The sequence below is a fragment of the Pezoporus occidentalis genome, unplaced genomic scaffold, assembly GCF_034315485.1.
Source record: "Pezoporus occidentalis ecotype Australia unplaced genomic scaffold, CSIRO_AGI_Poc_V1 ctg2, whole genome shotgun sequence".
Lineage (NCBI taxonomy): Eukaryota > Metazoa > Chordata > Aves > Psittaciformes > Psittacidae > Pezoporus > Pezoporus occidentalis.
The window spans coordinates 18078903-18101805 of NW_026913855.1; the positions used below are offsets into that span (position 1 = coordinate 18078903).

The 22903-nt window shown below is 39.0% G+C and overlaps 1 protein-coding gene across 9 annotated transcripts in view; it reads left to right on the forward strand.

Annotated features, from left to right (window-relative positions):
• LOC134163303 (uncharacterized) overlaps positions 1–22903 on the forward strand; it is a 273936-nt gene that overhangs the window by 199332 nt on the left and 51701 nt on the right. For 4 of the 9 annotated variants that reach the window (XR_009964695.1, XR_009964682.1, XR_009964694.1 and 1 more), the window contains one exon: positions 1225–1410. The exons of 1 other annotated variant lie outside the window; for it this stretch is intronic. Coding sequence is in view for 1 of the 8 variants with exons in the window: in XM_062618037.1 (XP_062474021.1) it covers positions 1225–1410 (186 nt within the window). In the remaining 7 variants the exon portion in view is untranslated. Of the gene's footprint in view, positions 1–1224; positions 1411–11119; positions 11261–16283; positions 16541–22510; positions 22616–22903 lie in introns of those variants that run through there. 4 more of the 9 variants (XR_009964683.1, XR_009964693.1, XR_009964696.1 and 1 more) reach the window with 3 other exon arrangements.

A 22903-nucleotide genomic window follows, 5' to 3' on the forward strand; every position in this document is an offset into this window, starting at 1 on the left:
AGAGCTTTTGAAAAGATTGAACTTGGATTACAGTTTTATGGCTATCTCTAAAATATTTTATTGCTGCTTTATGACACTGAAGTGTACATTATGCGGCTGTAAAGGCTAGCAGTGTGAAGGTTTTACCCTTTGCTTATGTACAAAACATAAAGAGTGCCCTTCTATTTTTAGGGAATATATACATATATATATATATTGAAGTACAGCCTAGGAAACCATGTGTATTAGTAAGAAAAACCTTACTCAGTATTTTATTTTTTTAAGTTTGGGTACTGTATTAGTTGGTAGTGTGTGTCCGTTGATGTACGTCAAGCAGTTGAAAGGAGGGGCGAATAAGTGTGTGTTGTATGTACATAAATGCTGCTAGAATGTAGGTAGTGTGTGTAACACCAAGGATTGGAGAGGAAATGCCTTTTACTAGATGGACTAATGGAGAAAAATATCTTTTGGAAGCACAAGCCCTTTCTTAGGTCTGAAACAAAACTTACATATTTTGTGCATGTATATAATGAATTGGTTTATACTATGTGTGTACACATACATACTCGCCTGCTCAAATGCAGTTCTATAGATGGAACAGCAGCTACTATATTGACTCATTTGTATTAAAATCGCATGGCTGTGTTCTCCATTTTTAGAATAGGAATGGTGACAAATAAAAATGTTTGGCCTCTTGTTACATTTTTAAATCTAACAAAAATACGTAATTCAAGAAATGTGGTATATTTTGGAGTCAAGTGGATTAAAGATCAATTCCCTTTGGTTGTGACTTCATTGAGATTCATCAGTAGCTTACCCTGGCCTTTTATCTCTTGGGTTTTGTATCCTTCAGATTTTGCTCTCATCCCGTGTTTAGATGACTCACCAGCATTTCCTGCCACTATCTCATGCTGAGTGACCATGAGCAGCAAAATTGTTTTCATCTGCTCCTTTTAATTAACGTTCCTGTTCCAGTAGACTCACTTAGATCAATTCTTTCACAAGTTATGGAACAGTTATTTTATATCTGTGAACTCCATGTTATTTTCCTGCCCCCAACCTTCGCACAAATGGCCTTTCCAATCTTTGGGAAAAATGCTGGTTTATGCTGGGATGAAACTGATGTGTTAAGTGTCATTCCTGTCTCCAGGACTGGAAGGACTGGGGTGGGACACAAGTGGCTATGGTGGTATGAAATATGTATTTTTAGTGGTCCTAAATTATGATGGTTCATATTTCCTATAGGTAATGTCTTTGTTCTCCTATGAAATGCAGGCGGACCACTCTACCAGCTGTCAAGGCAAATATTGCTGTAGCCCTTGCTGTCAGCAACATCCTCAGTGTCTGGTGATGGGGTGCCTTGGAAGGATAGCACAGAACAAGCTTCATGCTACCTCATACAAGCTTCATACTCCTCAGGCTCCCTGTGCTGTAAGTACACTGTATAAGGTTGTGTGTCTACCACTTGACATTTCCAGGTTGATTAACTAGGGGTGTTGTGACTTAATATCTGGAAAATTTATTGAGATGTTGATGGTTTTAAGCTTTTTAGGTGGATGAAACTTTGTATCGGGATCAAATAAATATGAAAGGTGCTTTTATATTGATTTATTAGTCCTTGTGATCAGCAGAGGTTTCCATGATTGTTAAGAGGAAGAGGCATTTTTCCTGTAGCGCAATTACAGGCATGCTGGAAACAGCACAGAGACTGTAACTGACAGGCAGTGTCTGATGAAATTAATTCTTTTGCTGCTGTGCCTAACAAGAAAGTGAGGAGATGCTTTTGGTTATTTTGAAGATGTAATCCCTAGGACCTCTAATATATCTAGTGGTATCTTTGAATATATATATAGAGGGGGATGTTGAAACAAAGTCATGTATAGAGGTGTATGTTTTCCAACTGTAAGAGAGATGTGTCTGCAACCTAACTGCACTCGCTTTAGCCGAGATAAACACTTTTGGGAAGAATTTAGCTGAACGGTTATTTTTGGTCTGGCAAAGGAGAAACCGACTGAGTGGCTGTCATTACTCTGATGCTGATTACTGGAATTGACCAGTTTAAAGGCAATTTGCTAACTCTGTTTAAAAACAAAACTGGTCTTTCTGGATACAGCTGTGATTTGGACAGGGAGGGGCTCTAAACCACTTTTTTTTTTCTTTCTTCAAAATCAATCTATATTATTTTAAAAAAGTTTCCTAGCAGAAAACATTGTCTGAACCCCACATGCTGTGGGATTTAGGGAATTAACAGGATGATTCAGACATACAATCCTCACATTCATTCCCACTCCTGAGAATTTTCCTTAAGGAATAAAACTTCTTTCCTGCACTTGGTCAGAAACAAAACCAAACCCTCTTTTTTTTTTTTCTTTCTTTTTTTCTTTTTCTTCTTTTTTCTTTTGACTGGAAAGCAAAACAACTAATAAACCTAACATTAAGCTCTGGTGTCCACATTGTAGTTCACTATCATCTCAGGATATGAGCAGTGTGGCTTCAACAGGCGTTCACAGCACTCCTCCCTGTGAGCTTTTGGCTGATATGTTGTCCGATTGCTCCTTCCCTTTCCTCTCCCCTGCTACTTATGGTGACATGTGCCAGCAGGGGCTAAAGGGTGATTCAAAGTGCTCCCTTTTAATTATTTTTTTTTTAAGATGTGGGACAGAAGGCACTGAGAACAGTGCCATGTGTATTGGTTTGAATCTCTGTGAGAAGACAGACCATGGCACTGCCTGAACTCTGCCCCCTGAGTAACAGAAAGTTGTGATCTTACAACCCTGCTGCTCTCTTGATGTAACTCTGGTTTCCTTTTCCTTTATGGGGGGAAGGTGATATAATCTGCACTGACTCTCTTTCTGCAGCAGAAATTAAAAGTAATCGGAACACGCAAAATTCCCAAGATGCGTACAAAGAATCAGTTATGACTGATTGGTTTCACACCCTTTCCCCTTTTGTTGCTGCTTATCAAAACCAAACAAACTCAAACAAAATATATCCTTTCATTTATACAGGGAATAAAGCAAGTCAGCAAGACTTGGTGCTTGTCCATACTGCTGTTTAGTTTAAATGCACACATGCATGTGTATTTTCTTGCTTTTCTCCCTCTTAGGACTGCTTCCCATGGTTCTCCTGCCAATTTAATTTAACGATTCCTCTGACATAATCTTTAAGATTTTTAAATTTATATTCTGACTTCCTTCCTTCTCCCTCACACCCATAATTTTTCCTCAGTAACCAGCAGCTTCATCCTTTCCTTGAATTGGGAAACATCTCTTAGCTTAGTCTTGTATTATCTGATCCCCAGTTGAATCAAGTAGTATCAAGCTACCTGGAGATTTTTCAAGATTTATCTGTCTAGATATAGATATATATTTTTTTTCTCCTAATTCCATTATTTTCATTGTTAGGGTCCCCTACCAAATTCAGGTCATGCTGGTTATCTGTCTTACCTGCCTCTCCTCCATCTTAGTTCATAGAATCTCTGTGGGTTTCTCCTAAAATTCACCTGTGTTCATTTGATTGTTCCAGTCCTATTTCACATCATCCTTGTTCTTTTTTACTGTGTCTTCAGTCTGGGGATAATTCCAAACCAGCACAATTTTACTGAGTACCTTGCAGGATTTTCCTTTTTAATGGTACAGTTCTAGGCAACTAGATTCACAGCTGTGCTACTGCATTCTAAAAACAAATCCAGCCTGATAGGAGGATCAGAGGGGCTGCCTGCAGTATCTTGACCTTCACCGTGTTCCTGATTCCACTGCTATACCAGATGCTGTCAACGTCTTTGTCTCTAAGGCACTTCTGTAGTCCTGTGTCTCTCCTCCCTTTCCTCTAGCTGATATTTTGCCAGAGTCTAAGTCCACATCCAGCTGTGTTTTTATTACACACAGAGATGGAAACTCTGCCCAATCATTCCTTGTCATTCTTCACCTTCCTTTTGTTTTGTCTTAAATATATTCAAGGGGAAACCAGAGGAGGAATGGAAAAGGAAGGAAGGGTTCGGTCTAGACTTCCAAAGCAATTTCCTTTTCCCTATAGAGCAGTGTGGCTAGGAAGTTGCACATTTCTTCTCAGCACTGATTTTCCTGAAATTTGTTGAGTCAAAGCACAGCTACTAGGAGTGGTCCAGAGGACTGTAGCATGAGTGTGTGAGTGTTCTTCCCTTTCTCACTACTCAGCAGAGCAACAGAGATTAATGTGCAAAGGAGAGCGAGGTCTAGATAAGCAGCCATAGGGTGGAAATGTTGAAAGAAAATAGACAAATATCCATAGACACACCTGTGCTTGGATATTCCTTTGTTGTGGGGCCTCACAGGGCTTATTTTTGCCATAAATGTCTCGGGGACAGAAAACTGAGCACTGTGGAGATTGATGATTTCCCTGAGAGTTAATTACAAGGTATAGCTTTGAAAAAAAAACACAAAACGGTGGTAGTTAATTGTTGTAACTTGAACTCTTCGTATGTTGCAGTAAGCTAAAGACAGGAGAGGTTTGGGTTTGTTTTTTTTGTTGTTGTTGTTTTGTTGTTTTGTTTTTTTTTTCCTTTAAAATGTATTTCCATTTTCTGGTTTTGAATAGTATCCCATTTAGTGTTGTTGCATCCCCTCTTCCACTCTTACGACGTTTCTATGTTTGTTTTAAATCAAATTAATAAATTGTTTTAAGTAAAATTAAAACCAGAAAGGGTAGTGTAGTCATGACTGAGCGACTTTCCTCCTGTGAGTTCAAGATACTTTGCTTAAATTTTTCATGTGAATTAAACTCATTTTGGAGAGGAAGTGATCCTATTCTGTCAGCTCCATGGAGTTTCTGATTTAGTTGGTGCCTTTAGATGTTTGTTTACTTAAAGAGATTTCTTCTGTGTTGGGAGTGTGCGGAGACATGAACAGGAAGCTGGGCTCGAAATCTGTCTATGTGCTTGATTCCATCCATTCGGTTTGGCTTCTGATTAACAAGACAAATTACATGGTGTTTATTGTTCTGCCACCAGAAATTGCATGTTCATGTCTGAATAACTGATACTTCTTTCTGAGTCTGAAAATGCTTATAACTGATTTCTTGTGTTAATTATCAGAAAAGAGATGATGACACTTTAGAGGAGTACTTCCAAAGTACTAGTTATTGAACTTCCACAGGAGCTTTAGTTGGTTGATCTTTCTTTCAGTTGAGGAATAAGTGAGGAAACTGCCTTTACATTTCATCTCAAAAATGGAAGTTCAGCAAACTTGATAGGCAGAGAAGCTTTAAAAGATCTCCTGCTTCTCAGATCCTTTGCCTTGAGTTCCCAACTGCAGAAAACCCTTCTGCTATTAGCCACAAGGTAAAACACCACAGTGTTTGCTCATCTCCTGATAACATTTTTTCATGGGAAGGAAAACACCTGGCTCAGAAAAAGGTTGTGTATGGGTAGGCAAGCTGGTGGGGAGTGATTACTACATCTACTTGTTCATCCTATACAGGATAGTGCACGAAAATTTGGGAGTTGCTGTCTGTCATGGGAGTCTTTGTCAGGAAGAGAAAAAGACACTACAATGTATAATGTAAAGACCCTTAGTGAGCTCACGCTGCAATATATGGACCTTTTTTGTGAGGGTAGAGGATGATGCTCCTTGCTTGCTTCAGCCAGATTACAGCTGGCTATTCTGGTAGAGGGAGGTACAGCTTTTCCATTTGTGGAGGTACCTCTGGAGTAAACAGATGTGTAGCTGGTAGCTGAAGGTGCTGGAGTTATTATAATCATTATAAACCGTCCAGCTGTGTTTGACTAGTTGGCTCAAGTTTTTGACAGCTGTGGTTAGCAAGGGAATCTCTGCTCTTTTAAAGGGAGTTCTGGCAGTGCCAGGTATTCAAGATGAAATGAAGGTGGTAGGAAGTAAGATGGCTATGATATTTCTATTGATATTATCTGCCCATTAAGTGATCACTGTGAGCTTTTTTCCTTCCTGAAATGTGTAGCTGTGGTTTGGCTATTTATTTATCTTTCTTTTTTTTTTTTTTTGTCTGTTTGCTGTCTATAATAGTTGCTAAGGTTGTGTTTAGTAGATTAGGTGAGAGAGAGAGGTAAAGGTGCTGCTTTCTAAAGAGGGAGAATGGCTACACAACAAATAAAAGTTATTTAAAAAATGTCACTTTTGTGGCTGTGATCATGGTGGGATGACAGTCATGGATCCCATGGCTGGGAGCTTTTAATTCTCAAAACAATGTCAGTGCAATCTGATCAAGAGGAGAAACTGCACTCATAGGTAATATTTTTACCCTGCCAGGGGAAGAGAGGCCTGTATCCCATGTTTTCAAGTAATTTTTCATCTAATGATTCCAAATATGCACTCTACTGGTACTTGGAGAAGGGGGGAGGAGTTGTCTGACCTTTCTGATTCAAATTGAGGTTGTGAGTGGTTTTATACATGTAGTAGCTCAGTCTTGTAAGAAGCAGGGCAGTTCCAGAAAAGAGCCAGTTGTGTTCCTGGAAGGCTAGGATTTAAAGCAGGGCTATGCTAAATGCTGAATGAGGCAGATCAAAATAAATGGAGACACAGGTGGAAATTAAAAGAATGAAAAAAACCTCCTAGGTGTCTAGTTTTGCTGCCTACCATCTGGTAGGAGTGCAGAGCCTGAGCTGTGTCCTAGGGTCTGTCAATAGCATGCTGTATGGCCTTAAGAAAGTAACTGCATCTCAAAGTCCCTGAGGTCCTATATTTGTGAAATAGGGACAATCATAGAATAGTTAGGGTTGGAAAAGACCTTAAGAGTATCTATTTTCAATCCCCCTGTCATGGGAAGGGACGCTCCGTGCTAGACCATGCCGCCCAAGGCTCTGTCCAACCTGGTTTGAACACCGCCAAGGATAGAGCATTTACAACTTCTTTGGGCAACCCATTCCAGTGCCTCACCTCCCTCACAGTTAAGAACTTCTTCCTTATATCTAATTTGAACTTACCCTGTTTAAGTTTAAATCCTTTCCCCTTTGTTCTATTGCTACAGTCCCTAATGAAGAGTCCCTCTCCAGCATCCTTATAGGCCCCCTTCAAATACTAGAAGGCTGCTATGAGGTCTCCATACAGCCTTCTCTGCTCCAGGCTGAGCAACTTTAATGTTCCTAGCCTGTCTTCGTGCGGGAGGTACACCAGCCCCCTTATGCTGGACTTCCTTGTGTCTCTTCTCTGGACTTGTTCCAGTAGTTCCATGTCCTTCTTATGTTGAGTGTACCAGAACTACATGCAGGACAACAAGCAAGGTGCATTGAGTCTTATGGATGAAAAGGTGTGGTATAAAATTTGAGGTTTATCACTGTTAATAATATGGTTATTGATTTATGCTTACTGTAATTTTTATATCAGATATAATTACTATTTTTCTGTGAACCGTGTCAGGTGCATAAAGGTGCAAAAATATGATTTCTTTGAAAGTATTGTTTACAGCAACCTGTAAAGATCTAGAGTTCTTTGCTTTGTTCTGGTATATAACATAGTCCATATAGCAGTAAAGTCTTTTCATATCAATATATTTCAGCAGAATTTTTTAGTGCCTTCACAGTAAATGGTCAAAAAATAAAACACTCAAGATATCAGCATTTGGTATTTTTGAAATTGTCTTGTATTTGTAAAACAAGATGGAAGAGGCTAGATCTGTTCACAAAGTACCGTGTTATTCCACCTGCTTCCAACAAGTTTAGTGCCAGTGATTAGTTATCACATTTGTACCAAAGAAGAAATAAAAAAGTGCTGGTCAAAAATAATATAAGAGAAGACTTGGAATTTGCCAAATGCTTGCAGGGGGAATATTTTCTGTCTGAAACTTCATGAGGTGGACGAAGACTTACTGACTTGACTCTTGCTAACTTTAACTAAACATTTAATAGGTGCTGCAGAAAAAGTTTGACTAGAGAACTATAATGCTTCTTAGGAAGTAGCTTTCTGAGATGTGGCATTGTCCAATTTGTGCCACCCTGGTAGCCCAGCTAAAGCAGCTTAGAGCAAATTGCTCTATCACAAATACATAAAATGGGTTGAGGATGGGTTATAAAAGTATGTCTCCCACATAATTAAATTCTTTTGCCTCTTTCCTAACCTACTGCCTTTTATATCAGAAACATTACTGGATATACACCTGGGAAATTAGCAGAATGTTTGTTTTACTTTTTTTTAAAGTATTTTCATGGTTTTAGGTGACTGACTTATGTTCGTTGGCCCTTGTGTAAGAGACTGTGAAAGCTATTTCCTTTTTCCTTAATTAGAGCATGTGGAATATCAGGTTTCTGAGCAGTGAATTTCCTCTCAGGAGATAGATGAGCATATGTGATAGGAGCTGTTTTTGTAGACTTAAGAAGTTGGTCTTTCTGTATTTTCCAGATACTTTCTTAAGCCAAACTTGTTTCTTTCATACAGACAGAAGTACAGTCTTGAGTCAGCAGAGCTCCAGTAGAGGTAAAGCTAGACCTCTGTTTTTATGCTGGTATTTTCCTGCATGACTTATTTATGGTGTTGGAGAAAGGGAAGAAAAGGGGAGAGATGTTTCCCTCTCTTTGCTTGTGTCCTGGTTTTTAAGGTCATGTGGTTTTATATCTGCTGTTTTGTGTGGGTTGGCAGGTATGAGTCTTGGTCTGATTTCTCCTTGTGCAGCGTCAGGGGGAAGTTCAGGTCGGTGTGCAGCCAGGTCCTGCCCACATCCTTCACCCACACAGCCTCATGAAGCAGTTGCACACATCAATCAGGGAAAACCCTCAGCTCTTCTCACCGTTGGAGCAGGTGTCTGAGCTCACAATAACATCAGATGAATGTTACATTACCATGGGGCACCCACCAGCGCCCAGTGTGTGTTCCGTGTACAACAGGTCTACCTCCCAATGTAAATTACAGTCTTTGATGCAAAGCACACAGCTCTAAGACTCAGACCACCAGTGCACATCCTTTCCTCTCACAGATGCTCTGGGGTAGAGTGAAGTGAAAGAAGAGTGAGGAGAATAGTTGTGCAAAAAATTGCAGATGTCTGTACAAAACCCCCTGCCTACTCTTACGCTTTTAAAATTGTCAAGCAATTGCAAGTATTATAAAGGAGGAAGGGAAGTCCAAGGCTGTATCCAGCAAAAGCAAAGTTGGCTGGATCAGTTGTGACCCAAGAAATGGCAAGTTCTTGAAGCACAGACAGATGCCACGCTGTGGGGAAAAGCTCTTGCAAAGCTACTGCTTTCATGTCCATTTAGTAGTGTTGTCCTTTTTTTGTTTTCTTTTTTTTAAAGCATGATTACTGCACCTTGTTTTCTTTCTGTGAAGGTTGAACACAGAATAAACACACTCAGTCTACCCAAAACTTTATTTTGATGTGTTAGAGTTTGTAGTATACCAACACCTATCTGTAAATAAATTCTATGAAGTAAAAGTACTCTGTGCATCCAATGGAGAGTTGTTGGCTTTTTCCAGGTCCTCTGTAATGGAGTGTGAGACAAACTCTGTCCCTCTGTGCCCAGGTAAGTGTGGAAAGGCATCACTGTCTTAATTTGCCCCTGGGAATTCAGCAGAGTGGCTCCGGGTTGTATGAGTACATGTGAGAGAGGAATCTTGTGTCAGCTTCTGCCCAAATATATGTGTACATATATTTATTTTGCTACATGAATGTAGAACACTGGAACAAGTTATTCTTGGGTTATATGCCAGTGGGTAGGTGCCTCCACTCCTAGATCTTAGACAGGTGGCAGTGTGGTGTCTCCAACATTTGGGGTTGTTTATTATCTCCAGGAATGGAATTATTATATTTCTATATAACAAGTGTATGAAGAAATTCAGATAATTTAACTTTTAAATGAAATGGCTTATCCAATTATTTTATCTTTATACGTAAGCAAGAAAAAATGTTCTAAAAAAGTGGTGTTAATAATGACAGAAATCTTTTCTGAGAAAGAAACCCAACACTTTTTCATCCATTAAAATATTGAAACCTTCCTGATTCAGTGTATTCACAGACATGTAAAAATTGTAGGGTTAAGGCCTAGTTGGGAACATATTCCCATTATATTGCCATGCCAACTCTGTTCATGCTGCTCTGTTTCACCGACAGATAACAAGAGCCATAGGTGCTTAAACCCGGGAAAGGAGGTGGCTTCAGTTTTGCTGTGCACAGTTCTTAGATACAGTAAAGCAATCCTGACTCTTACAAGATATTTCCAGCTTTGAAACACTGTTTTATTTGGTGATGAAAGATAATGACTTAGCAATTGTATAATTGAATTAGGTTGCATAGATAATGAGACCATCTTTAGCTATGTTACATAACTTCTTGCAGGTGCAACTCCTGCAAAAGGGATCTGAGTCTTTCTGCTTTGGGATGTGAACTCATCACCACCAAATAGTTGAGAAGAATCTTCCTTCAGGGAAAAGTCTCCTCTTCCCCCACCACACCCCTTTGTTTTTCTTTTTTTTTTTTACCAATAGCCTTTCTTGAAAACAAACTAGATCAGGCACCTCAGTGTTATGTTTTTTGCCTTTCCTACAGAAGTTGTTCCCAGCTTGTTTCATGCTCAGGAGCCGCACGGATAGTTGTGGCCCTGCTTTAAGGTTCAGGAACTGCTTTGCATGTCCTTGGATAATATTACATGGATGCTGATCCACAGGCTGAAGCACAGGAGAATAACCATGTTATGGTCATGGAGGGATCACAACACTCTTGGCTTTACCAGCTCTGTTTTGCTATTTTATCATACAAATGAACGTGCTCTCCTAATCAGGTTTTCACACAGTGAGGGTGGAACAGCCTGGTACAGATGGCAGGAGAACTGAATTGGGGTGGGGAGTGAGGGAGAAGAAAAGAGAAGAAAACTATTTGTCAGGCTTGATAGTGTTAATGAAAATGTAAAGAAAGAAAGGAGGAAAGCAATGTTTGGAGAGCAAAGAGTGACATTACAAATGTGACCTCACAAATGTGACCTCTTTTTTTCCCAAGGGCTTTTGACTTTGAAACCAAAGCTGGTTTTAATGTTCACCAGGTGCCATCAGAGTGTTTTTATTCCCTCTTAAGGAAGGGAATTAGCCTTATAGTTTCAGCATCTGCACTTCAGTGAACTTCAGTGGCAGGGTGTATTCTTGTTCAGATCATAACCTTTGAGGTTCAAAGGCCATGAGCAGCTCAGTAAGTAATTCTGTTACTTCCACAGGAGGTGATCAACACAGTCCTGTACTTCATACAGGTTTTGCCACAGGTTTTTTCAGTCCTGTCCTTGCTCAAACAAGGTCCACCTGAGCTCCTCTAAACATCCAGGCAGAGCAACCAAAACCTTTTCAGAAGCAGCACAGAAGCAACGCTGGCTGTAAGATTATGCCTCATGCTAAAATAATACTTTAATGATTGTAGTTTGACAGCTGATGTTATAGTTCAATTTCTTGGAAGAAGCGAGATGTTATTTTGCTCAAGATATATGGCTCTTTGTCCCCTGTTGTTATATAAGCAAACTGTTGGTACTTATCATCTTCTTCCTGGCTGCTTCCTCTCCATGGGTAACTGTGTGTCTGATACTACCTAGATATCTCAGCCTTGCTTGTGACCTGAGTGCCACACATAGATTTTAGCTGTTTCAGATTACTGTCCTGTCTGCAGAAGATGGATTTATAAGAAAGTTGCATATTGTCAGCCAGAGGAAATTACTGACTGATTGGTGGGGTCTTTGCTTCCCCCACCTCTTTCCCCTTTCCTCTGAGAGGCCCAAGAGCCAGCTGTTCCTGGATGGTTCCCCCTTCCTTTTCTGAGGCTCAGGAAATTCAAGCAGCTCGTCTAATCCTCTGTGCACAGGCTGTTGGAGTGAGTCCAGAGGAGAGCCACAATGATGCTCAGAGAGTTGGAGCACCTCTCCTATGAAGGCAGGCTGAGAGAGTTGGGGCTGTTCAGCCTGGAGAAGAGAAGGCTCCAGGGAGACCTTAGAGAAGCTTCCAGTGCTTAAAGAGGCCAACAAGAAAGCTGGAGAGGGGCTTTTTATGAGGCCTTTTCGTGATAGGACAAGCAGAGGTGGCTTTAAACTGACAGAGGAGAGATTTAGATTAGATATAGTAGGAAGACGTTCTCCCCTGTGAGGGTGGTGAGGCACTGGCACAGGTTGCTCAGGGAAGTTGTGTCTGCCCCATCCCTGGAAGTGTTTAAGGCCGGGTTGGATGGGGCTTTGAGCAGCCTGGTCTAGTGGAGAGTATCCCTGCCCATGGCAGGGGGTTTAGAACTAGATGATCTTTGAGGTCCCTTCCGACCCACCGTTCTATGATTTGGGATGCTGTTGTGCACTAGAGATTCAAGACTGCATGATGATGAAGCTGTTAATAATTTTGTTTCATAAGGTGGCACAAAATGCAGTTTGTCTTCACCTTTGTGTAGAAGTGTTCAGTTTGTATTGTAGTAGCACTTCTTACTTAAAGTAGAAAATGACTGCGTTATATTTGTATCCAGAGGGAGCATGTTATTAATTAGTAAATAATGACATGATGAAATTGAAGCATAGTGGCTTTTCTTTTTCAGTCTTACTTTGAGGAATGCATGATATAAAAGCGTATGCACATATAAATAGTTGTCCCTGTGTCCCTATATACTTAGGCAAACATATTTGCAGTATAATTAAATTCTAATGACAATGACAGTTTAGAAAGGAAATGCTGTCCAAAGATAGCAGGGCGAATAGCAATAAGAGACTACTTTTATGAGTTTAAAATAGGCTATTGGAAGCATACTTTTATATACTGTATTAATATCTTGTTAGCATTAAAACATGTTTGGAACTTGTATGGAAAATTTCCAACACAGGCACAAAATTGAGGTACTTGTATTTTTTACTTCATGTTAGGATGAAAAGCTTGCAGTTGGTGAGTGGGATTTACCAATGCTACAGATATTGCTGTGGGTTTTTGGGCCGATTATAATCACTAGGGAGGCTGAAGTGTATTAAACCCCAGAAAATCTCAACAAGCCTTGTAAATGAATTGTTGAAGCCCTCTAAGAGGATTGTAAAATAAAGGTATCTGAGTGCATTCACACGTGGGGAAACCTGAGTGCATATGTGCGTTCCTGCGTCCTAGTCTAATTTCATGTAATAGTACATGAGCTAAGCATGTATTACTGTAAAGCACGTGTTGGCTTGGACAGTGCCTTCTGAATCAATTCAGAGCCCTAAAGGGCACTTCTGCTGAAGTTGCATGAGTGATTGTTAAGAATGCTTCACCACTGGAGACTGGATAATAGAGCCTGGAGGAGGATATTTCAAAGTTGATTTGAATGGATAAGAACACCCAATCCCTTTTGGAAATGTTGACATTATTTTTCTTTTTGTATTTAAGTTGTTTTTTCATGTAGTTAAAACCAGTATTTTAGTATTTCTGAAGTTTTCTGTAGTTCATGTTCAGTACCAATTTCTGGAAAGTTCATGAGAAGCTGCAAATATAACAGAAGACTAGTAATGCAGGAGAAAGCTGCCTCAGTGTTCACAGTTGGAAGGTTCTCCTGCTGCATTCCCAAATTTAACCTTCAGCTTTACTTTGCATAGCAAAGTTTTGATTGTATTGTGTAATGAACATCTTTCTTTTTGTGTAAAGAAAAACATTTTGTTGTTACGGTAGAAGGAAAGAAATATTCTGAAGTGTTTCCACTGTGGCACAGCTAGAAAAAAGAGAAGCTAGAAAACAATTTTCATTATTTGAATTAAAAAAGCATCAAATAATTAAAATATACACACAGGGAATCATTCTTCTGAAACTTTAGTAGTGCTTCTAGTTTTCAGTTGTATCAGTTATTGGTGATGAATCTTTCTACGCTCGTGTGAGTGAAGAGAGGAATGCTTACACTGAGATGGCATGAAGTCCTGGGTGTATTTTGCCTGGTTGTTTTTATGTTTCTTTTACTGTTCTTGCAAATCTCAGTAGCTGCAAATAAACCTGCAAGATTATGAAGACCTAAGTAACCCAATGAGTTCATGAGTTTGAAATATTACACCCATAGTTTTCTATGTAATTTTTTTCATGTCATAAAGTGGATATGAATTGCCAGTGAGTGCTACAGTAGGTGAAGCTTACATCATTAATTACAACTTTGAGATATTTTTAATATCATCTATTTGATATATATAAATATATTTTTAAGAGGTCTTGTGGTTTTCTGTGCACATATCTGGTATGAAAACTTTACAAACAACATCTCTTTCTCTTGTTCTACAGCTATCCTCAAATAAAAAGCATAATAAGAGAGAGTGCTAGTCATTATTATTTATTAAAGTCAGCATGTTTACTGCATGTGCCCATTTGTCCATGTTAGCAATTCACTGCTAGGGACAACCTGCTCCCTAAATAGTAATTCCACCTACAGTTTTAAGAGTGAGAAGAAGATACTTGGCTAGATGTAACTAAATTTCAAAACCCAGAACAGTTGCTCATTTTAGTGACTGCTTCCTTGGAAAATTCCTTTAATGTGGGATGTTAAGACACAGGGAAGTGTAAATGCATTTGATGACCCTGGGGACATGAGAAGACAGGCATGGTACTGCAGTGGTTACAGAAGAGGCAGGTAATGTGGGAGATGACAAAGCTCTTGGGGAGATATCCATGCCACAATTGCTGTGTTCCAGGTGCAGCAGCTTTAAAAAAGAAATAAATAATCTGAAACTCCTTTTAATCATTCCAAGAAAAAAAAGAAAAAAAAAGTTGATGAAGACCAGAATGATTTTTTTTTTTTCCTTCTTTTTTATGTTGGCTGTTGACCTGTGAGTTCTTACAGGGGGAGACAAGAAAGGCTGGATAGTGAAATGTCAGCATACCTTCGTCTAGAGAGTGCTGATGGGCTTAGATCGAGTAATGTTGTAATACGCTACATGAGGAAGAGGTAGAGTAGATGGGCACATCTGCTGGCAATCTTTTTAATTTGGAGCCACCTGAAGGCAGTAAGTAGCTGAATAATAACCTGATCCCCATATGGCTTCCGTTCCTTCCAAGTAATAGTGTGTGGGAGGGGGAATGAAAAAAAGTCTACTTTTAGCTCTGGCTTCTGTTTGCCTCTTTGTGAGCCTGAGAATGTTTCCTGTCTGCTTGGTGATGGGGAATGTAACCAAAACAGACGTCAGTGAGCGACATTTCTCATGCCTGGCTTTCTGCATTGAGTTTTCTTTACCACCTTAGAGATGTTGCAACATGCATGAAGGGGGAAGGAGGTCAGATCTTTAGCATGCTTTGTACCTAACTCACTGTAATATTTTCCCCTGTTGGCTTCTCAGCATACATTGTACTGTATCTAAAATACATTTCCCAATTATAATTCCTTGCAATCCAGTATTGCAAAAAGCAGGTGAATATTGTCCTTTAAAATACATGTAGTTTTGGGAGTGGCATATTTTGACATAAGGAGTTTCGCTTTGGTCTAGAATTTATACATAGACTTACTACTTAGTTTTCTCATTCTTGCTTTTTTATCTCCCCATACTTTCCTTCCTGTCTGTGTTCTCCTATTTCCTCTCTAAATTATAGATATGAGGGAACAATCATTTTCATTGAAAAGGGCTTCACTTTTGGGGATAATCTAGAGCCATTTCAAGAAAGGTCAGCAAGTTCACAAGGGTGTTGCTGAAGATGGGATTATATGAAATGTGGCTTTAGGAAAAACAAAACAAAATTAGGAGCCCTCAGCACCCTGCAGTCTTGAGATGAATAGTACTAGTGAGAAATGCCCATCCTGCTTGTTCTTATAATAGGGTTTTTTACCAGATTACAGCCCTTGACTTGTCTCTGTCACAACGAGTTTTGTGATGCAAATTCACCCACAATGTGAAGGGTAAGGTAAGAAAAGGAGGATGAATGAGTGCAGAAAAGAACAACAGAGAGAATTTGGGCTTTGACTGTATTCAGTATTGATGCTACACCGAATCGCTGTAAACACAGGTTAGGATAGTAGACTGGGAAGCAATATCAATATTGGCATCTCTACTAGTATCTGTTGCCCTATTGAATTGTATAATTGCTTTAATGAGAGAATGTAAAGATATGCAGTTCTTTGGGAAGGAGACAGTCAAGCCACCTCCTTTTTTGGCCTGTGTAAACAGATATACATGTAATTATTGGAGATGAAAAGTCAAAGTTATGGATTCAAAAGAAAACAGGCATGGAGTATTTAGGGTTGTACTCCTGTGAGAATTATATTTATTTTTTTTTTTTCCTACTTGGAAAAATGAGGAATTCTGAAACATACTTCACTGCCCATTTTGCACTCCTTTTGCTTACCTCTAGGAAATAAAGTCTAGGCTGTTCTCTATTGAATTCCTATAATTTCTGCCTCTGGGTTGCTTTGTCTTTTGGTTCAGCAGTGCATGGGAGACATAGTCACGTAGTAAAACTTCAGCTTCTCCTCAACTGGGTGTCATCAGTGGTAATGTGCACTGTGGGTGAACAGGTTCCAGAAATCCCAAACACTGCATGAAAGCAGCTGGGAAGTCCCTCATTTGGAAGCTGCTTTAAGACCTTAAAAATTAATCTTCCTTTCCCCGGTGGGATTTGGGGACCTGCAGAAGTCTTATTGCCTGTCCCTTCATAGGCATGAACAACAACTCAGAAGTTTCTACAATATTGTGAGTACTAAGTTAAGTTGTGTGTGTGTGTGTGTGTGTATTCATAGTTACTTTTAACTGAGACAGACATAGGCTTAATATGGTGCCTTTCACATATTTGTATTCCCCTACATGTTGTTTCCATGGGTCAGTTTTGCAGTTAATAATTAGTTTTTAAGAATGTTGGGCAAGGAATACACTGAATATAGCAAATTCCTGCTTTTCTACATATTGTCCTGTTGGATGTTCCTCACCAGGGCTGTATGAGGAAGCTAAGACATAGTTTGTTTCACCTGGTAGGAAAAGTTGAGAAATTCTAATCAGAAATAATGATACGATGTTATTAATTTTTAAGAGAGTTCTGGTACGCGTATTAAACTGGAGGTCTGCTTTGACAGTGCACAGAAAGGCTGTGTTAAGAAGTTAAATGTGCCTGGGAATATCCTCTAGCATGTGGGCACTGGCCCATGGCAGTATCATACAACTCTTAACTCTCCAAAAGAAGTTGGCCACATCCAAACTGTCTCATGGACTGTGTTTTCCCCTATGGTGCCAGGGAGAGCTTTGGCAAGCCTGTGCCAAGGACTTGTCTAGTAACTGAACTGCAGAGGCAATTAAAGTCTACTGTCTGGGACTGCTTCTTGGTATTGTTTAATTTACTGGTGTAGAAGTGGCCAAAGAAGAATATTTGTCTGTTTATCTTTGGTTATCCATTTTAATGAGGATCAGCACTCCAAATGGTGTATCTTATGCATTTGGGAACTCATTTTGTCTTATCATTGCTGAAGACTTCTTGTTACAGTTTGCATTAAAGTGACACCCATGCTACTTCTGCCTATCTATTGGGAAATAAAGCCCAACATAAAAATGGAAGAAGCAGCCTTAAGCAAATATAACACTGGCCACTGTACATAAGGTTCTGGGATGATGGGGCTGAAAGAACTTGCTTTTCCCCTGAGGTATTTTTGCCCTTTCTTTAAGATTTTAGGGGATGATAATGATTTCTCTCCACCATAATATATAGTGCACTTCTGCTGTGTACTTTGAGTGCGTGCCTGTGTTTGTATGCACAGACACACATACAAGAGTTGTCTGTTTATAAAGGAGATCTGTAGTTTCTGTGTATGATCTTTGATGGTTGGTGTTAAGTGGTAGTGACAGGTCACGTGAACACTGAGGCTCAGACCCAGCAGGAGGCAGTGCATATGCATCTTCAGCATTAACACAATCGACATCCGCTCAACAGAAGGGTGGCTGGGCCTTTCCTTAGGAAACATATGCCAAAACTATTATCGGAGACTACGTCATGGCCTGCAGCAAAGTGGACAGGATGTTAATGAGGAGGGAATTGTGGAAGGAATCAGGGTGCATCCCATACTATCAAAACAGAATGCTGAATAAACAGATTATTTCCATTACCATGCCCTGTCAGCAGTCTTGGTATTTTGATCTTTATCAGGTTTGTGCTGATAAAGAGTGATTTTTCATTACTTATTTGATACAGGTTTGGGGGTGTTTTAAGTGTGTATGTAGGGGGAGATAATGCAAACATCTGAGAGGCTATAAAAGACACTGTGGACCCAAGACAGCTCATTATTTCTCCTTGACAAAGAAATCTCTGGTGCATCTTGTGATGTCTGTGACAGTGTGTAATGAGGCACTCTACTATGTCAAGCCCAGAGTCGTAATTCTGTCTTATCTGCTGCAATAATGAGACTTTTTGAACTACTGAACTCAGCAGAAGTTATAGGTGAAAGAAAATGGTTTGTGTTTTGCAACAATCTACAAAAGGTGGAGACCAGAGAATGTGAATCAGTTATTTTTCAGTTGAGGACCATGTACGAGAACCTTGACCTTAAAGAATTTAAGTTGTGTTGATGATTTCAACAGTGTCTGCCACTGATTTAATTTTATATTTGGCAATTTTCTTCTGTAATTCTGGATTGGAGGTACAATATTTTATTGCTTGGATTGCTTCTAGTTGGTTTCTTTTTTTTTTCTTTCATCCTTTTCATCCTGTCCCTCTGCCCCTCTTAGAAGTTTTACCTGAGTAGCAAGAGTGAGATAAGTAAAATAAATACCTCTGGGGATAACAGCTGTGCATATAAAGTATTTTTGTGGATCTGCTTTAGAAAACAAAATACCAGTATGAAACTATTTTTTCCAAGATGCCAGTTGTTAAGAAGTTGCATTTTGATGGATTGATCAGAAGTTCAACACTTATATTAGTCTGATGTCCCTGAAATGTTAGGCTAGTTCCTCTGTTTATTTATAAAATTAATTAAATATGGCCAATGTCACAGTGAGATCATCTTACCATTAATTTTCAGCTGCCTTGTCTTCACCAGAAAATGAATGTATTTTTTTCCTACATCTTGGTCCACGTGCACTAACATGAGGTAAGCTGTAGCTGTAATATCAGTTATCAGGATGACGTGGCTCTTAGCCTCTTGGCACAGTATCCACAAACTCCTTTGTTTTGTTACGTTTTTACCAAATGTCAGCTAACATGAGCTAAGAATAGGTCTTGCTGCCTGCTCCCCCCAGAACTTCCTTGTCTCAGACTGCAGAGATGGTTCCTGTGCCAGAGGTGTTCCAGCCTCAGCCCTCGAGCCCTGAGATTCAAATCCATGCCCTGGTCTGCTAGAAATAAGATGTTTGGTGCAGCAAAACCCATTGAACAACCCTTGACTGGAAGTCATTGTAACTCATTATCAAGCTGAGCTCAATTTGAGGAACTAGCTATTGGTAAAGGGCCATCTAAAACCTGTGTTATTTGTTCTTAAGCTTTTATTTGCAAGGAAAATGTCTCTAAATATCAGGTACTTCAGAAAGACTGAAGTTGGATCAGATCTATTTGTTTATGTGCCATACTGTCATTCCAGGTGACCTAGTTTAGGATTGTGATGAGATCTGAAGAGCAGATATTGAAAGCGTTATTTGTGAGAGCCTGTGTGCCAGAACAATATGGGGTAAAATCATCTTAATGAGAAGCTAGATCATAGGCAGAATTTGTATCCCAGTAAATACAGTGGTTTTATTTTCCTTAAGAGGAACATAATGAGCCTCTTGCAGGAATGCATTTTCATAACGCTGAAAGAAAATAAGTAGAGGTTTTAGTTCTTTTTAAAGCTTAAGCAGAAGCAATTTTCTGCAGTACCCCACAGTTGCGGCCATTGTGATTAAATAGTTGTTATCATCAGCCTGCTCTAGATTCACACACAGTGATGGAACATTGATCAAAAATATTCTGTCATACTCTGGAAATAAAGTAACTGGTTTTAGTTTGTTTGGCAAAAGAGCATGGAGGTGTTTTATTATTATAAACCAAGATCCAGAACCTAAGAGTCCAAAATAGTACTGTAGCTTCCAGCTAGAAATCAAAGCCTGTCAGGTGGTATCAAATCCACTTCCTTTTCAGCTTTACTTGACCCAAGAGGAAATTTGTTGAAATGCTTGCTAACCTTTACTGAACAAGAGGAGGTACTTAATAAACATGATTTTTCCCTGAGGAGTTTTACTGCCTGGCCTAGGTTTAGGCAAGGTTTGCCCCTTGACATTTTTCTACCCATGTTCTGAGTCTCCCAAGGAACACAGCAGTAGCTCTCATGGAAACTAGTTGCACTGGTGTTCCCCTAGAAGAAGCATAATATTTATTGACCAGAGCATTAGGAAAAATAATAATAATAAAAATGCTATGTATAAGCCAATAAAAAAAGGCAGATTCTTACTGTTCTAAATTTGCAAGGGGAATCTCATAAACCTTATGAGTTTTCATTGTCTCATTCTTTATAGGGAAAAGATAAAGTTATGGACAATGTGTAGGAAATAGAATGTATTTTGCTTTTCCTGAATGCATTCTGCTAGTACTTGTGCTGACTGCAGGTCATGTTATAAATGAATGAATAAAAGACAAATGAAGAAAGGCTATGTACAGAAGGGAAGTTGTATTATTACATGTTTTCCCATCCTGATTCTGGTTGCTGATATCCTGTAGTTAACAAGTTTGCTTGAGTGAGTAAAACTCATAATAAGTTGTTACCTTTATTCAAACTAATAATTAAAAAATCCTGGTTTTCTCACTTTCACGTCTTTGCTCAGAGTGAAATCCACATCACTCAAACTGAATACATGCAAGACTATTGATTTTCCTCCTCTTGGTCTACATCCATCAACCAGAATAAATTCCATATTGAAATAATAAATATGCCTTTCCACTGAGAGAATGGCATTGCATTCCCTTTTACTTCCAGACATGAAGAATTGTTTGGGTTTGTTTGTTTTCTGTGTCAGCACTGAAGAACATGATAGCATTTCTTTGCAACTCCTATGTCCCTGAAAAGGCTTTTTTCTTACTAGAAGTCCCCCACTTTTTACTTGTTCCACTACTACCTAAGTCATTGTGAACAAATGTCTCACTCCAAGGGTATGTACTAGGAATGCAACTGAGAGATTATTTAATAGACTTTCAGGCTGTGAGTAACGCACCTGCATCTGTAAGAGGTGAAAATTCAGCCACAATTTTAAAGACGCATCGGTTTGACTGGTGGGAATGTTTCTCTTGTTGTTAAAGCCAGTGTTTTCAGACATGTATACATGTACATATAGCTGTGTATATGTATGTGTGTGCAATAGAAAGTAATTGGTTTTCATTGTTTGGATAACTAATTTTCTACAGAAAACAACAGTAATGAACATAAAACTTTTTGTCAAATAATTAGTCAAATAATTTGGCAAATAATTGGTCAAATAGTTTAGTTTTGTATTATACACAGATTTAGCTCTGTTCTGTGTTCTTATGTGTACACCATGTATTTTACTTATTACTGCTTAACTGTCATGCAAGTAGTACCCATTTTTTGGGTACCGTTGCTGGACAGGAAGTTTATCAAGCACAGGCCACTGTTATCCAAATAAACTCATTGTCTGGATTTTCACAGGAAAGTGAAATATGATGATATGACAATTTAGTATTTTTAAATGATTCCTTTGGCTTTCAAATTTTCCGTATGGTTCATAGTCTGATGAATAATTTTGTTCATGTGTCAACCAGAAGAACTGAATCTGGTCTTTTAGAGCTGCATTGGCATGTGGAAGGTCATAAAAGTGAAACATATGCAGGTGCATTACCACTGCCAATGTACTGACTGAGGTTCAAATAAAAAAAAAATTAATTTGCTTGCTTGAAAAAGATGTTGCGAAATTTCTCTGGAAAACTGTTCTGCGCTTATTGTGTCTTAACTGTACTGTTCACAGTGGGCAGTCTGTTTTCATTAACTACACATATCTAGCATGTGCATTATATTTCTCGTGGAACAGTGTACTACTATATAAGCTAGAAAGAATCTGTATTCTTACCATAATTGACATGGTAATAACGTATTCTGCAGTATTTTGTGGCAATTTTACAACGGTACAAAATTCTGCTGCTTCAACCTGGAATTCATTTCTTACAAAGGACATTTCTCTTGTTCCTTTGAATGGTACTTAAAGGCCTCCATTGTTATATGGGGATACAAAATAGACATTAGAAGAGAAAATGAAGCAGATGACACTGGCTCTTACCAAGGGCTGATTATGCTTCTGAGAGCTGTATCTTGGCAGTAAAATACCTTAAGCTCTGAGGGGACTTAGGAAATGGTTGTTGATTTATAATATTTGATAGGTTGAAAAGAAGGAACCCTGCCTAGTATAGTGTATGTCATGCTGATAGCCCGTTACAGATAAAAATATAATGTATGTTAATATGTGAAAATCTGGCTATTTTGACCAATAGCAGCACAAATGCATTGTTACTGAATAGCAGTAATAACCAACAAAACAGGAGCAAGAGCAGCTGAAGAAAAAAAAAATCTTTTTCCCCTGAAATAGCACTCTATGTATATAGACTTGCTGCTCATGGAGTGTTATTGACATGAATTTTATTAATTCTGAAAATCACATCCTGCTCTGGTCCTAGAAGAACATGTTTAATACCCCTTCCACTTCCAGATTCCTGAAGAAAGAGAGAATTCATGGATGGCACATGACCCTAGAAAAGTTCTGATTTTAGGGTGAAGAAGAGTTCTGTTACACACAGATAACCTGTTAAACTGGGTAAGAGATTTTGGTCAGTTAAATTGCTTTTGGCTTTTCTATCATGCTGAGTTACTTAGTTAATATTAGGAAAGAAAAAGAATGAGATACAAATGTAAGAAGCAGCAATTAAGTAAGTCTGACTGTCTGCTGTGACTGTAGAAAACTGAAGTGGAAGTGCTTAGTAGTTTTCCACTGCACAAAGTACTTAAAGTCTTATAGGAGCAAACCCAAAGACTATACAGGTCAATGATAAACCATATGGCTATCCATACGTTGAAAGACTGTCCTGTCCCTGGAAGAGATCCA